General features: G+C 38.5%; 3 protein-coding genes across 3 annotated transcripts; all 3 read right to left on the reverse strand.

Moving 5' to 3' along the window:
- Window positions 1-1,326: 1,326 nt before the first annotated feature.
- LOC122409625 (TBC1 domain family member whacked-like) lies at window positions 1,327-5,230 on the reverse strand. Its single transcript, XM_043417350.1, has 4 exons — window positions 4,933-5,230; window positions 2,559-3,132; window positions 1,611-1,880; window positions 1,327-1,519 (listed from the first exon to the last, which is right to left on the reverse strand). The coding sequence occupies exons 1-4, from the start codon at window positions 5,007-5,009 to the stop codon at window positions 1,481-1,483; spliced, it is 960 nt and encodes a 319-aa protein (XP_043273285.1). The 5' UTR covers window positions 5,010-5,230; the 3' UTR covers window positions 1,327-1,480.
- An 827-nt stretch (window positions 5,231-6,057) lies between these two features.
- Window positions 6,058-8,696, reverse strand: LOC122409624 (TBC1 domain family member whacked-like). The gene is made up of 5 exons (XM_043417349.1): window positions 8,552-8,696; window positions 8,338-8,422; window positions 7,278-7,851; window positions 6,350-6,619; window positions 6,058-6,259 (listed from the first exon to the last, which is right to left on the reverse strand). The coding sequence occupies exons 1-5, from the start codon at window positions 8,583-8,585 to the stop codon at window positions 6,185-6,187; spliced, it is 1,038 nt and encodes a 345-aa protein (XP_043273284.1). The 5' UTR covers window positions 8,586-8,696; the 3' UTR covers window positions 6,058-6,184.
- Window positions 8,697-9,830: 1,134 nt separating this feature from the next.
- Window positions 9,831-13,573, reverse strand: LOC122409575 (TBC1 domain family member whacked-like). Its single transcript, XM_043417250.1, has 5 exons — window positions 13,444-13,573; window positions 13,227-13,314; window positions 11,596-12,169; window positions 10,125-10,394; window positions 9,831-10,034 (listed from the first exon to the last, which is right to left on the reverse strand). The coding sequence occupies exons 1-5, from the start codon at window positions 13,475-13,477 to the stop codon at window positions 9,996-9,998; spliced, it is 1,005 nt and encodes a 334-aa protein (XP_043273185.1). The 5' UTR covers window positions 13,478-13,573; the 3' UTR covers window positions 9,831-9,995.
- Window positions 13,574-15,232: the final 1,659 nt, after the last annotated feature.

The raw sequence follows: 15,232 nt of genomic DNA on the forward strand, positions 1-15,232 counted from the left end.
TCTCGCCCTATTGATTATTTACTTCCGGAATATCCTCACCTGCGCCCGAACTACGCGGGCGGGCACTTCCGCCCTGGCCGATCCCCGAACAAAACCTCCGAAACGCCCCCAACACGAGTGCCTCGAAATCGCACAAATCCCTTTTTATTCAATATTCTCTCGAATTCCGGCTCGATCGCTCATCATTCCCGACACTCCGGTTCATCCCGCTTCAGCAGCAGGGTGTGGATGCGCAGATGCCGCGTTTCTCTATCGAGGCACGCGGTGCGCTGCCGTCGCGTCATCGCGACGATGACTCCGTCCGCCCGGCGTCCTGCTCGTGCATGTGTAAATTACACGACAAATACTTAAACATTAGCTGGATATTCTCTGCTCTCATGCTCTCTGTTTCCTGTCGCTCATTTTCATACCGGCACACGATTCTCCAAGGTAGAAATTCAATAGCTAGAATCGCGGTAGCGACCAGGGACAGGAGCACATTTGTAAATAATAAAGAGAGATCGCTCGAAGACTCTACCGAAGAGACCGGGTTTCCGGCTGTTTACGAAAAATTCAAAAATTTCTTCATCATTCGAGGACTACGGCGCTTCGGAGAGTGTTGCGAGTTCGAGCGTTTTTATAATTACGTATATTTATGATACATCCGAAAAGTCACCGGAACGCGGGACCTGAAATAAAATGCTTTTTGAAGAAAATCATTGCTCGCTCGTGCTTCGTCGATGATCGACCGACGTTTCTTCGCCGTTTCAAAGCAAAGGCAAAAGAGAAATTCTCAATGGAGCAGCACTTCCGACGAATAATTATGTTTTTATATTTTAATCGCACTCACCACGTATTTCCATCGTTGCGTATCCTCGCGATAAATGCTTCGAGAACACAGCTGTAGCTTTCTGTACTACTCATGAACGAGCATTTGATGAAAATGAAAGTTGGAAATCGATTGGGCGATCTGATGGAGTGAAAACTGTGTTGTAAGGATCATTGTTGTTATTGGCTCTATACTGATAAATACTTGAATTTATTCAAATCTGCAATCGGTGGCTTTGCTCGAAATGTATCAAAAATATTATTCGATTTTTCAATCTCTATCTAATCACTAGATGGGAAATCATTCCACGATATTTTTCTCAAGTATTTCTACACTCAAAATCACCCCGATTTAGGACACACAAATTTCTGTTGAATAATATGTCGATAATTCTGAAATTCACCTAATACATATCGAACCACCCGGGATTGCAGTAAGATATCTTGTCAACTTTTCTCTATTAATGTACGTGCTCGTACACTTGGGCAAGGAAATAAAAGGAAAACCAAAAACTGATGTTTATCTTCAAACTTCACGATCCTTTATTTATCCTTTCTTCGCTCACTCTTTATCAATTATTGTTTTATTGTTATTTTTTATTCCTCACAGCCAACCCGTTTACGGTGAAGGTCACCTTGTTCCTAGAACTCAAAACGGTTGTTTCATGGCTGCCTAGTGGTAACCCTGCGGCCTTAAATCAATTCGTCGGACCTGTTAGATCGGAATCAAATTTCGTCAGGAATAGAATTTTCTTTTCGATTCTCATTTTCCTTTACGAGGATTAATAATTATTGAAAATTACCTCAGCCATCAAAGTCTCCGCATCGATTATTTCATGGGGTAAATTTTTTAATACTTCGAGACTTTCGTGCATCGTGGAACAACGCTTTCTTATCGACGAATTTTCGAAGCAACCTTTTATCAAGGCTAGAGCAACTTTGAGGATCACCGGAAATCCCTCGCAGAGAACCATGTCCCAGACACGAACTAAACTCTCCGGTGGCAATGTGCGCGTGTAGACGCACGTGTACCACTCAGGAATGAACAATATTGGATCAATGCCTTGATCGGCCTGTAACAGTAAATTGTTCAATCGTCAAATGGTTCACGAGGCTACTCACAAGTAACGGAACCAGAGTGACGACTAATGAAATTTCATGAAATCAACATAATTTCAATAATATTCGACAATTGCTATCGAGTCGAGAGAATAAAATACTTAGCACTCGTTTATTATTCAACGTAATAAATTATCACATCCATTTCAGCGATGAAACAACATCTAGAACTTCAATCCGGAAGCCACGGTTCGTGTATGTCTCAGAAATTTTGGAAAACTAACTACTGAAATTTAAGGACGTATAAGCACTAGGCTCCATTTCAGATGACACTTTAATTTTTTTTGTATATTATAGTACAAGCTTAAAACTTAATCTCTGTGAAATTTTAAGGTCTCTCAACGACTGTTTAATCGAAATATTTTTAGTCAAAAGAACACAATTTTACGTGTCATATACAGCCACCATGACTTCGAAGACTGTATAACTCAAAATTTCATGTATTTTTATATGAGATGTTAATCATAATCCAGTCTCCTTTGTGGTTTGCGCGGGTCATTGTCGTCGTATACGAATGACATTTTATACTTGAGCGAAAATTGGGTTGATGCTGCTTGGCCCAAAGTAGGAGCTTCGACGGAAAAATAAATCGTGGGGTTGAAGAGATAGGAATGGAAAGAAAAAGTACTTACCAAATGTTGATAGGAGACTGGTGAAAATTTTTCCAAAAAGTGGTACAAAATGTTTCCATCTTGCTGGAAGCGTTCCGGGTCTGGATTGTGATAACTAGCGAGAAAGTCTTCACAGATTGCGACGAAAGTATAAAAGGTTGTATGACTGAGTTTCATATGCGTTAAGATAAAACCGACGACCGGTCCTTGGTCTTGGCAGTATCCACTTTTTTGGTTATAAACCGAGTAAACTTGTAATATTGCCAACAGTTGTTTTTGGCCAGGTCTGTTGTCCGCAAAGAGCACATGATGAGGGAACAGTCTATGAAGATCTTTTTTTATATCAACGTTGATTTTTTCAGATACATTTTTCTCCATCAGTCGCGGGAATAAGTTTGGATTTTCCTCCATCGCATTCCGACCACCGGACAGCCAAAACCATGCTTCCGGTCTCACTTCCGGCGGTATGCCTTCCCGGCATTTTCTCTTAACTGAATCAAACTCTTTCGATATGTAATAATCGTAATTGCTTAAAATATCGCTCCACGTTATCTCCTCTCCTGGTCCGTCCACCGCGGCAAGTATTTCTCGTTCTCTGCAACATAAGAAACCCAGCGATGAGTACTTGAAATCGTGAAGGAAGCATAAATTACTCGTGAGTGTAAATTCCAATTTATTTCTTCGAGATTATTGAATAATTAATTCATTGGAATTAAGAAAACTGATACGCTTATTTTTTCAATATTCGTTCTCAAAACTCCTGCGCCATGGAACGCTATTTCACAAAAATTCATTAAATTCTATCGCACGAAACTCATTGGCAAATGCATTTTTTTTATTATTCAGTCTACCAATGTACGGCATATTTCAGCCTGTTTACAACCCCCCGTTGTATCGCATTTGCCGAGGGCGAAGGGAAACTGCAGAAAAAAGCCTGTCGGTGCGTAGCTTCTCCACTGCGCTGCGTTGCGCCAGCCAGTACCACGGCTAAAGTGGCCTCTCGCATACGTCCGGAGCCATGCACCGACCGCACACGCTTCTCAGGGAGAGGTGTTTCTCGCTCTCGTATTTATTATCACAAGGTAGAGTCCCGGAATCGCCCGGGCTCGCGGTAGAAACATTTGAAAAAAACACATTTTTTAATTGGTGGTTTTGGCCGGGATTCGAACCCGGGACCCTTGGTATGGGAGCTCGAGCCCCGATTAATTGGACCAACGGTTCGCCTACTTATTGAGGTATTCCGTTTACGAACGCGAATATATTTTACGGATAACGGTTTTTAAATAACTTTAAAGTAAAAGTGGATGCGAATTTTCAGGTCAGGTTGCCGAACATTTAATAAAGAATGGAAACTTGAAAAATGGTAAAATTTATACTAGAGCTTATGGAGATTCTGTCATCTCTACACCTCGATTAAATAATTCATACACTAAACAGTTCTAAATTCCTGATACGAACTGTCTGACAGATAGAAAAAATGTAAGGAATCCATAGCGACGATAAAAATAAAGGGTTAGCGTATGCTTAAAAGAGATATTTACACGATAGAGTTTGGATAAGTGGCAGAAGCAGAAACTTTTCCTACGTAACCGCGACTTCTCAGAGGTTGGGAATCAGTCCAAATTTCGAGTGTCCCAATTTGCGCGACCAAAAAATACGCTAATGCGAAAGGAATACCTTAAGAAATGTATTTTGAAAGATTTTTTCTGCGCATACGCTTCCGACTTCTTACGCGCTCTTCCCGTCACTCAAATCTCGAACCCAACTTTTCTCTTTACCGTTCTCATTTCTGTTTTTGCAAAGCCCACCGTTGAGTGTTGTTCACAACGAATCCTTAATTCTAGTGCACCACCGTATCCCCATTTGCACGAAGGAACTGTGAAAATACCGACCCCGGTACCGCGAAATAAAAATTAACTGCATTTTCATTCGTTAGTGCCATGATAAACAGAAAAAAAACTTCCGCGTGCTCAGTGAACTGGTGTGCGAGCCAGTAAATTGCCGAGCGGTCACCCATCTGAGTAGTGACCTTCCCCGAGGCTGCTTAAATGATCGGAAAAACAATCGTAAAAATTCGAATTATGAAGCGTTTTTGCATAGAGAGTTATCCATCAAGAACGGCTCATTTTTACGGGGTGAAAAAAGCACCTGATCGTTATGTCAGGATCCAAAACGCTCTCAAACCAAATTCCATCAAATAGTTTTGACGTTTCAACAAGGGTAGCGTAAGATAAATAGATTTGAAACATAATTACTGGAGTTTATCGAAATTACGTCACCAGGAACAACCGCATATTTTTTCAACATATAAAACGTGGCCTTGGTCAGTTCATAAACCAATTTTATGCCAGAAATTGCATGAGAAAAGGTAAAAGTTCGAGGAGAAAAAAATCACCTTGTTCGTCCTGCGTGAGAGTGACCACTGAGTCTCGGATCGTCTTCTTCGTCAGAAAATGGCAACTCGTCCCACATATCTCGCCCTCGAGAAATTATAAAAATAATATTATTTGTATAAATTGGTCGATCGAAATGAAATGTAGCTCAGCCCAAACGCGATTGCAGTAGAAATTTTAGGGAAATAAAATCATTAAATCTTTGGATCTATATCTCCAAGACTCGATACGATCCCACTTCGGTTCATCGCTGCGTTTACCAATATATTTTCACTATTTTTAATGAGACTGACGCAAACTAGTTGAATTTCGCTTTATATGGTCTCGGAGACCGAAACATCTGGAACGTGCTGTTGAATTTTAACGTCGCAGTTTTTTCAAGGGCATTTCTTCATCATAAAAAATGCAGAAAATTGCTACACGTGACGATTGTTCAAATATAGGCGCGCGTATTCGCATTTTGTGCTCGTGCTTTAATTATTACTCGAAAGAAACCCTGCTCAACTAGGTTCTTTTTCTAAGACATTTTTAATAATAGAAAATGCAAAAATTAACCTTGAACTGATTAGTAATCGGTGACATTATGCTCCAGGAACAGGATTGGTACGTGACGATTGCTGAGTTCGGGTTTGTCGCTTGCGCCATCGTTTTTATTCTCGATACAATCGATAGAATTCTTCCTACCGATTATCATATTTTCCGGTACCGATAAATCGGTAGTAAAAGATTTGAAAAGGAAAATTACCCATGACATTGAAACGCAGCGGCATTATTCTTCGCCGTGAGCAGTCGGGATTGAAGACGCGCAATAAATTGCCACAAACAATATTCAATAATTCCCAAGTTCGATAAATTCGCGTATCGTCGAATCCGGTTGCGTTTGAAAAGTACAGAAAAAGATCGAATGCGGTCGTTTTTGGGCCGCAACAGATCCAGGCATTTCTAAATTGCAGTTGAATTTCTCGATAATTTCTTACCTCGGCCGCTCGAATCCGGGTCTTCGTCCACTCAACCCGCACGTCCCCTTTCGTTGTTTTGTGGTAATATAAGATGTACGCTTATTTCCTTTATCGATGGAGAATGTGCGAGAGACTTGCGCCAGAAAATAAAACAAATACGAAAAGCTGTTTTTCTTCAAACTTCAAAGTTCTTTATTTATCCTTCCTTCACTCATTCTTTATCAATTATTCTTTTATTTTTATTTTTTACCCCATCTGCCAGGCCGTTGTTACAATGCAGTAGATCACCTTATCTCTAAAACTTGTTTTTAAACGTTTGTCTCACGACTGCATAGTGATAAAACTCCGTCGCGAAACCAATTTTTTGGACCTGTTAGATCGGAATAAAATTTCGTGAGCAATTTATTTTTTTTTCGATTCTCGTTTTCCTTCAAGAGAATAAATAATCATTAAAAATTACCTCAGACATCAAAGTCTCTTTATCGACTACGTGATTGGGTAGACGTTGTAATATTTGGAGACTTTCGAACATCAGGGAACAGCGGTTTCTTATCGACGAATCTTCGAAGCAACCCTTTATCAATGCTAGAGCAACTTTGAGGATCACCGAAAATCCCTCGCAGAGAAACATGTCCCAGACACGAACTAAACTTTCCGGTGGCAATGTGCGCGTGTACGCGCACATGAACCAATCAAGAATGAAGAACATTGGATCAATGCCTTGATCGGTCTGTAACAGTAAATTGTTCAATCGTCAAATGGTTCACGAGGCTACTCACAAGTAACGGAACCAGAGTGACGACTAATGGAACTTCATGAAATTAACATGATTTCAAAAATATTCAACTATTGAGTCAAGATAACATATTTTGCGCTTGTTGATTATTATTTAAAGTTATAAATTAGTAATACGAAAGCCACGGTTCGTGTATGTCGTACAAATATTTGAGAACCAACTGTTAAAATTTAATTACTGGAGACATGTTTCGAACATAAATATAAAACGCGCTCGAGAACTCGAAGTTCGGAACCCAAAAAGCGGTGTAGGAGAGAATACTTACCAGGGCCCGAAAACTTGCTCAGAACAAATTTACTGTGTAATTCGTTGTTATGTTGACGTTATGAGAAAGTTTTAAAAATATATCGTCAAGTTTTCGCAACGACTACTTAACTTTTTACTGAGTCGACGTTTCAAAGTATTCAAAGTACAAGATTGCTTGAAAACAGTTTCGGCAAGTAATAGAGAAAGTATCAAAATCTTCAATTGCAAATGTGCACGCGGCAGAGACATCATTGGGACGCGGGGCTTGGCTCAAAGTAGGAACTTTGACGGAAAATAAAAACGTCGGGTTGAAGAGATATTAGGAATGGAAAGAAAAAGTACTTACCAAATGTTTATAGGAGACTGGTGAAAATTTTTTCAAAAGATAGTACAAAAACTTCCCGTCTTGCTGAAGACGTTGCAGGCCAGGATTATAATAATCAGAGAGAAAATCTTCACAGATTGCGGTGAAACAATAAAATGTTAAATGAGTTGATTTCATATGCATGAGAATGAAACCGGCAAGTGGTCCTTGGGCTTGACAATAACCCACTTTTGGATTAAAAACAGAATAAGCCTGTAATATTAAGAGCAGTTGTGTTTGGTCTGGTCCGTTGTCCGAAAACAACACATGATGGGGGAATAGTCTATCAAGATCATTTTTTATTTGATTGGTGATTCGTGGAGATGCTTTTTGATCCATCAATAGTGATAAGAGTTTTGGAGCTGACTCCATCAAAGCGTGACCACCGGACAGCCAAAACCACGCTTCTGGTCTCACTTCCGGAGGTATGCCTTCCCTGCATTTTCTTTCCACTACATCATACTCTTTCGATATGTAATAATTATAATTGCTTAAAATATCGATCCATTTTATTTCTCTCTTTGGTCCCTTGACCGTGGCAAGTATTTCTTGTTGTCTGCAACATAAGAAATCCACGAGCTACTACTGGAATCCAACTGCATGGATTACTCAAAAGTGCAAATTCGAATTTGTTTCGTCGGAACTACTGAATAGGAATTAAAATAAACGAATGAGTGCAACACCATTGCCATTAGGCGAGTAAGATGAGTAGATTTAAAGCACAATTAATGGAGTTTATTAAAATTACGTCGCCAAGAAGAACCGCATATTTTTTCGATAAAAAGTGGCCTTTGTAGGCTCATAAACTATTTGTGGACAAATAATTGCGTGACAAAGAGATCGACAACTATACTTCCTCATTTCCAACATTAAGAGAAGATTTCCGTGATAACGAAATATTTGAAATAAGACATTTTGCAATTACGAATATCAAAAAATACTAAAACCTTACGGTTGTAGATACAGAAAATTGCATTTTAAATAAACTGATTGGGTACTTCGAGAGAAGAGAAAAGCTCGCGAATAAGGAAAAAATCACAACCTTGATGGTCCTGCCTGAAAGTGATCACTGGGCTTCGGGTCGTCTCCTTCGTCAGAAAATGGCAACTCGTCCCACATATCTCGCCCTCGAGAAATTATAAAAATAATATTATTTGCATAAATTGGTCGATCGAAATGAAATGTAGCTCAGCCCAAACGCGATTGCAGTAGAAATTTTAGGGAAATAAAATCATTCACAATCTTTGGATCTATACCTCCAAGACTCGATACGACCCCGCTTCGGTTCATCGCTGCGTTTACCAATATATTTTCACTATTTTTAATGAGACTGACGCAAACTAGTTGAATTTCGCTTTATATGGTCTCGGAGACCGAAACATCTGGAACGTGCTGTTGAATTTTAACGTCGCAGTTTTTTCAAGGGCATTTCTTCATCATAAAAAATGCAGAAAATTGCTATACGTGACGATTGTTCAAATATAGGCGCGCGTATTCGTATTTTGTGCCCGTGCTTTAATTATTACTCGAAAGAAACCCTGCTCAACTAGATTCTTTTTCTAAGACATTTTTAATAATAGAAAATGCAAAAATTAACCTTGAACTGATTAGTCATCGGTGATATTATGCTCCAGGAACAGGATTGGTACGTGACGATTGCTGAGTTCGGGTTTGTCGCTTGCGCCATCTTTTTTATTCTCGGTACAATCGATAGAATTCTTCCTACCGATTATCATATTTTCCGATAACGATCAATCACTTACTTGAGAACGAAATTTTTCTTTTCTATTGATGCCAATTTATCAAGATTACCGGATTTTGGATTCGGATCTGTGAATCAAAACACATGAAAAGCAACATTTTTTTATCGATCAAGAAATAAAAAAAAAAACATTTTTTTCGTATTTATAACTGCAATTCTTTGCACTTAACTCAAAATAAAGCAGGTATGGGAAGTATTTACTCGGACGTTGCAATACTAAGAAATCGACATTTCTAAATAATTACTTGCAACTCGCAAAGAAAAATAGAAAAACGAGAGATTAAAAAATCGTCGATTGCCCAACCAGCACAGGGTTTTTTTCAAGCTTTTCTCATTTCTATTTTATGATTATCAGACGAAACTGGAAAATATTTTCACCATTTCCGAGAAGAGTGGCGGCAAAGAAACATCTCCCTATCAGCTGATCCCAGTGAACACACGTCTCCCCTATTTTTCATCGCTGGCAGTCCCGATTCGAGATGCACAATTTTCTGTTAATCAACATTCAATAATTTCCAAATACGATAAATTCCCATAACGTTGAATCCGGTTGCGTTTGGAAAGGATTTATAGAGCGGGTGTGACCCACCCGGGATTGCAGTAGGATCTCTTGGTAAGGTTTTATCGCCGTCGCTCGAGTCCGAGCCTCCATCCGGTGAACCCATACCGCGGTCCCTTTCGTCGCTCTATGGCAATATTACATGTACGCTTATTTTCTTTATTAATGGGGCACGCGCGAGGCTTATGTCAGAAAATAAAACGAAAACGAAAAATTGTTTTCCTTCAAACTTCAAAGTTCTTTATTTATCCTTTCTTCGCTCATTCTTTATCAATTATTCTTTTATTTTTATTTTTCCTTCCTCATCAGCCAGCCCGTTTACGGTGGATGCGGTCACCTTGTTCCTATACAGAACTCAAAACGGTTGTTTCATGGCTGCCTAGTAGTAACCGTGCGGCCTTAAATCAATTCGTCGGACCTGTTAGATCGGAATCAAATTTCGTCAGGAATAGATTTTCTTTTCTATTCTCATTTTCCTTTAAGAGAGCTAATAATTATTGAAAATTACCTCAGCCATCAAAGTCTCCTCATCGACTACTTGATTGGGTAGACGTTTTAATATTTCGAGACTTTCATACATCTCGCGACAGCGGTTTCTTATCGACGAATCTTCGAAGCAACCTTTTATCAATGCTAGAGCAACTTTGAGGATCACCGAAAATCCCTCGCAGAGAAACATGTCCCAGACACGAACTAAACTTTCCGGTGGCAATGTGCGCGTGTACGCGCACATGAACCATTCAGGAATGAAGAACATTGCATCAATGTCTTGATCAATCTGTAACGATAGTGGTTCATAAGGTTACTCATAAATAACGGAACTAGAGTGACAACTAATGAAATTTCATGAAATTAACAACATTTCAAAAATGTTCAACAATTACAATCGAATGAAGAGAAAATACTTCGAGCTCGTTGATTATTTAACTTTTCATCAATTTTTATTCGATTATTTTAATTAAATGATTGGTGAAATATTTTGAAAATTTATATAAAACGTGCTCAAAACCTGGTGGAGATTCATGTGCGAGAGTGTATGATGAAAAAAAAAATGGAAACACAGAGCTTCACGGATACAACATGGAACAAGAAAAGCGGCGAAGCAAAATGGGGAGGGGGAGGGGGGGGAGAGAGTAATAAGAATACTACCAATACTAGAAAAATTGCTCGGAATACATTTACCGTGTAATTTTCCTTATGTTGACATTATAAGAAAGTTTTAGAAAAGTATTTTGTCAAGTTTTCGGTACGATTATTCAACTTTTTATTGAGTCCATATTCCATCCCGGAATCTAGGGAATAATCTCATACTTGACCAATTATATAATTGTCAGAGGTTCTTAGTTTTCATACGGAAACAGATATAAGCAAATTATTTATAAGAATATATCCCCAAAGTTAAATTCACTTCGCAACTTGGAAAAAATTATCGACGTTTCTCAGAAATATTCCTGTACAAAACGACGCGGGATCAACGTTTCGATCTTTAATATACCGACACATTTTTTCAATGGACCATCTCAAATATCAGTTTGATACGATATTTTGTGAAAACTGATTCAGTTTATAGTCCTGTGCCATTCTCAACGATAAATTGAGTGAAAAATTTACAAAAATTTCAGTATCTCGACCATACTTGAACGACTATGGTTACAAGACCCGTTACCAGTTTCAGCGAGTTATCGAAAAAGTTTCAAAAACTGAAAAAATATCCAATGAATTCCACCCCCTTATAGAAAAGGGGCTCGACGAGCCTTCACGATTTTGGCATGAGCATGGCCCGGGGCCGAACGCTCAATGAGTCCTGTCCCCTGTCTGAACGAGATGAGTGTCGTCTGCGCGGGTCTTTGTCTCATACGAATAACATTTTATACTTAAGCGAATATTGGGTTAATGATACTTGGCCCAAAGTAGGAATTTCGATGGAAAAATAAATCGTGGGCTTCAAGAGAATAGGAATGGAAAGAAAAAGTACTTACCAAATGTTGATAGGAGATCGGTGATAATTTTTCCAAAACAGAGTACAAAAACTGTGCATCTTGCTTTAGGCGCTCCAGGCCTGGTTTGTAATAATCAGCGAGAAAATTTTCACAGATTGAGGTGAAAGCATAAAAGGTTGCATACGTTGATTTCATATGCATGAGAATAAAACCGGCGACCGGTCCTTGGGCTTGACAATATCCAACTCTTTTGTTACTAAGAGAATAAGCTTGTAATATTAACAATAGTTGTTTTTGACCAGGCCCGCCATCAGCGAAGAGCGCATGATCGGGGAATAGTCTATGAAGATCTTTTTTTATATCATCGGTGACTTGTGCGGATGCTTTTTGCTCCATCAATAGTGGCAAAAGGTCTGGATTTAATTCCATCAAAGTCTGACCACCGGACAGCCAAAACCACGCTTCCGGTCTGACTTCCGGCGGTATGCCATTCCGGCATTTTCTCTTAACCGAATCGAACTCTTTCGATATGTAATAATGATAATTTTTAAAAATATCGCTCCACGTTATCTCCTCCCCTGGTCCGTCCACCGTGGCAAGTATTTCTCGTTCTCTGCAACATAAGAAACCCAGCGATGAGTACTTGAAATCGTGAAGGAAGCATAAATTACTCGTGAGTGTAAATTCCAATTTATTTCTTCGAGATTATTTAATAATTAATTCATTGGAATTAAGAAAACTGATACGCTTATTTTTTCAATATTCGTTCTCAAAACTCCTACGCCATGGAACGCTATTTCACAAAAATTCATTAAATTCTATCTCACGAAACTCATTGTCAAATGTATTTTTTTTTATTATTCAGTCTACCAATGTACGGCATATTTCAGCCTGTTTACAACCCCCCGTTGTATCGCATTTGCCGAGGGCGAAGGGAAACTGCAGAATGAGTACTTGAAATCGTGAAGCAGACGTGAGTATAGATTCAAGTTTATTTTATCGGGATTATTCGATAATTTTTTCAGTTCGAGTTTATTATTTTGACCGTTAATCGATTTGAATCCTATTACACGAATTCAATTTGAGATTTTTAAAAATTCGATTTCAGATTCGGATTTAACCAGAAAAAACCTCCACACCGGAACTTTATGATAAATTTATGAAACAAATTTTCCAACACAAAAGTAAGAGGGAAGTCTCGTTGTCAGCTGACTGCGAATAAAGTGGTAAATAAGGAGATCGTCGAAAACAATCGCAAAAATTTGAATAACTTGAAGCGTTATTGCATGGAGAGCTGTCCATAAAAAACGGTTCATTTTTACGAGATAAAAAGTGCACCGAGTCGTCATGTCAGGATCCAAAACGCCCGCAAACCAAATTCCATCAGATCTGTTAAGACGTTTAAACAAGGGTGGCGTAAGATTAACGATTTTAAAGCGTAATTTCTGGATTTTATCAAAATTGCGTCAACGTCAGGAGCAACCCCACAATTTTACGGTACAGAGAAGCCTTTGTTGACTCAAACTACTTCAATGCAAAGAATTCCGCGACAAAGAAATCGATAAATAAAAATTTCACGTTCACAGGTACAGATAATTCCGCTTCAAACGACAACTTCATTGCGCACTCTGAAAGAAAGAAGCTCAAGAAAAAAGATAAAAAATCACAACCTTGATGGTCCTGCCTCATAGTCATCACTGGCCTCCGAATCAAATTCTACGTCAGAAAATGGCAGCTCGTCCCACATCATATCTCGCCCTCGAGAAATTATAAAAATAATATTATTTGTATCAATTGATCGATCGAAATGAAATGTAGCTCAGCCCAAACGCGATTGCAGTAGAAATTTTAGGGAAATAAAATCATTCACAATCTTTGGATCTATACCTCCAAGACTCGATACGACCCCGCTTCGGTTCATCGCTGCGTTTACCAATATATCTTCACTATTTTTAATGAGACTGCCGCAAACTAGTTGAATTTCGCTTTATATGGTCTCGGAGACCGAAACATCTGGAACGTGCTGTTGAATTTTAACGTCGCAGTTTTTTCAAGGGCATTTCTTCATCATAAAAAATGCAGAAAATTGCTACACGTGACGATTGTTCAAATATAGGCGCGCGTATTCGTATTTTGTGCTCGTGCTTTAATTATTACTCGAAAGAAACCCTGCTCGACTCGGTTCTTTTTCTAAGACATTTTCAATAATAGAAAATACAAAAATTAACCTTGAACTGATTCATCGGTGATATTATGCTCCAGGAACAGGATTGGTACGTGACGATTGCTGAGTTCGGGTTTGTCGCTTGCGCCATATTTTTTATTCTCGGTACAATCGATATAATTCTTCCTACCGAATTATCATATTTTCCGATAACGACAAATCGGTAGTAAAAGATTTGAAAAGGAGAATTATCCATGATATTGAAACTCAACGGTGAGCAAAAATTTTCAACTTTCGACAAATGTCATGAACAGAATAATACACAAAATTAGACAATGCAATTGACACTTAAAAACTAAATACGTATCGCTCCGTATACACTGCTTGCTAAATAATTCAGGATAAATCATGTTCAACTCCATTGCTCCACATAAGAATTATGAGAATATACATTTTTTTCTATTTTCTCATTTTTTTTATGCCTTTACCGAATTATCAAAATTGTCGGATTCCGGGTTCGAATCTTGCATGTGCGTCGATACATAAAAACTAGACTTTATATAGAGGATAGTAATTTTTTATTTCATTTTTTCTTATATTAATAAATGCAATTATTCGCAATTTGCTACAAAATAAAACGGGCAAATGAGCCAAACGGAATGATGAGGAAAAATTCAAATGTCGCTCGATTGATTCCGCAAATTATTTAGAGTGTTCTCAATTTCTGTAGAATTTCTTTGTGAAGTCCTCGCATCAGCTGTCGCAAGTTGTAAGTAGACTACCGCGCCACTAGTGATGAAAAGTGAAAGCTCTTGGGGATCTCTTTTTTTCATTATTCATTATGTTCATTACATACATAATAAAATTGTGATTATATTTCAAAGCATTGAAAGTGCTACCCCAAAAGTTTATAATTTATGACATTAGAGGCGCCACGAGTGCTTTCGACCTGCCCTCTATCGTATCCGCGCCATCTCCTCTATATATACTGGGGAATCGACATTATTCCTAAGCAATGACTTGCAACTTGGAACAAAAATCGAGACAAAGGATTAAAAACTCGATTGCTCGATCAGCACAGTGTTTTTTCAAGGCTATAACACCTGAAAGATTTGTCATTTCTATTTTATGATTTTCAGACGAAACTGAAAAAAATCATCACCGTTTCCGAGAAGCGCGGCGACGAAGGAAAATCTCCCTATCAGCTGATCGCAGTGAACGCACCGCACACCTCCCGTATTTTTCCCCGCGGGCAGTCGGACGTAAAAACATGAAAGATCGTTGGAACAACTTTATTAAAATTTTCTCTGCGAGCTAAAATGTTGGTAACCATTTATGAAAAAAAACAGTTCCTCTGTGCCGAGGAAAAAAGATCGATTACATTGATATTCTCATATAAATATATAAATAAGATAAAAATAGTCATGGCTAAAAGGATAAAGGCACAACATAAAAGCGAAGATGGAGATATTCATAGAAGAGTATATTCAGAATTCGTGCTATTTCCACACT

This window comes from Venturia canescens, chromosome 4, assembly GCF_019457755.1.
Source record: "Venturia canescens isolate UGA chromosome 4, ASM1945775v1, whole genome shotgun sequence".
Taxonomy (NCBI): Eukaryota; Metazoa; Arthropoda; class Insecta; order Hymenoptera; family Ichneumonidae; genus Venturia; species Venturia canescens.

Coding starts and splice junctions, on each gene's coding strand:
- LOC122409624 (XM_043417349.1), bottom strand. CDS start 8,585: ATGAACCGAAGCGGGGTCGTATCGAGTCTTGGAG. Junction 7,852..8,337: donor TTTCAGGCAGGACCATCAAG/GTTGTGATTTTT, acceptor CTTATGTTGCAG/ACAACAAGAAATACTTGCCA. Junction 6,260..6,349: donor AAGAGACTTTGATGTCTGAG/GTAATTTTTAAT, acceptor CCGATCTAACAG/GTCCAAAAAATTGGTTTCGC.
- LOC122409575 (XM_043417250.1), bottom strand. CDS start 13,477: ATGAACCGAAGCGGGGTCGTATCGAGTCTTGGAG. Junction 13,315..13,443: donor GGTCGTATCGAGTCTTGGAG/GTATAGATCCAA, acceptor TAATTTCTCGAG/GGCGAGATATGATGTGGGAC. Junction 12,170..13,226: donor TATGAGGCAGGACCATCAAG/GTTGTGATTTTT, acceptor CTTATGTTGCAG/AGAACGAGAAATACTTGCCA.
- LOC122409625 (XM_043417350.1), bottom strand. CDS start 5,009: ATGTGGGACGAGTTGCCATTTTCTGACGAAGAAGACGATCCGAGACTC. Junction 3,133..4,932: donor TCTCACGCAGGACGAACAAG/GTGATTTTTTTC, acceptor CTTATGTTGCAG/AGAACGAGAAATACTTGCCG. Junction 1,520..1,610: donor CGGAGACTTTGATGGCTGAG/GTAATTTTCAAT, acceptor CCGATCTAACAG/GTCCGACGAATTGATTTAAG.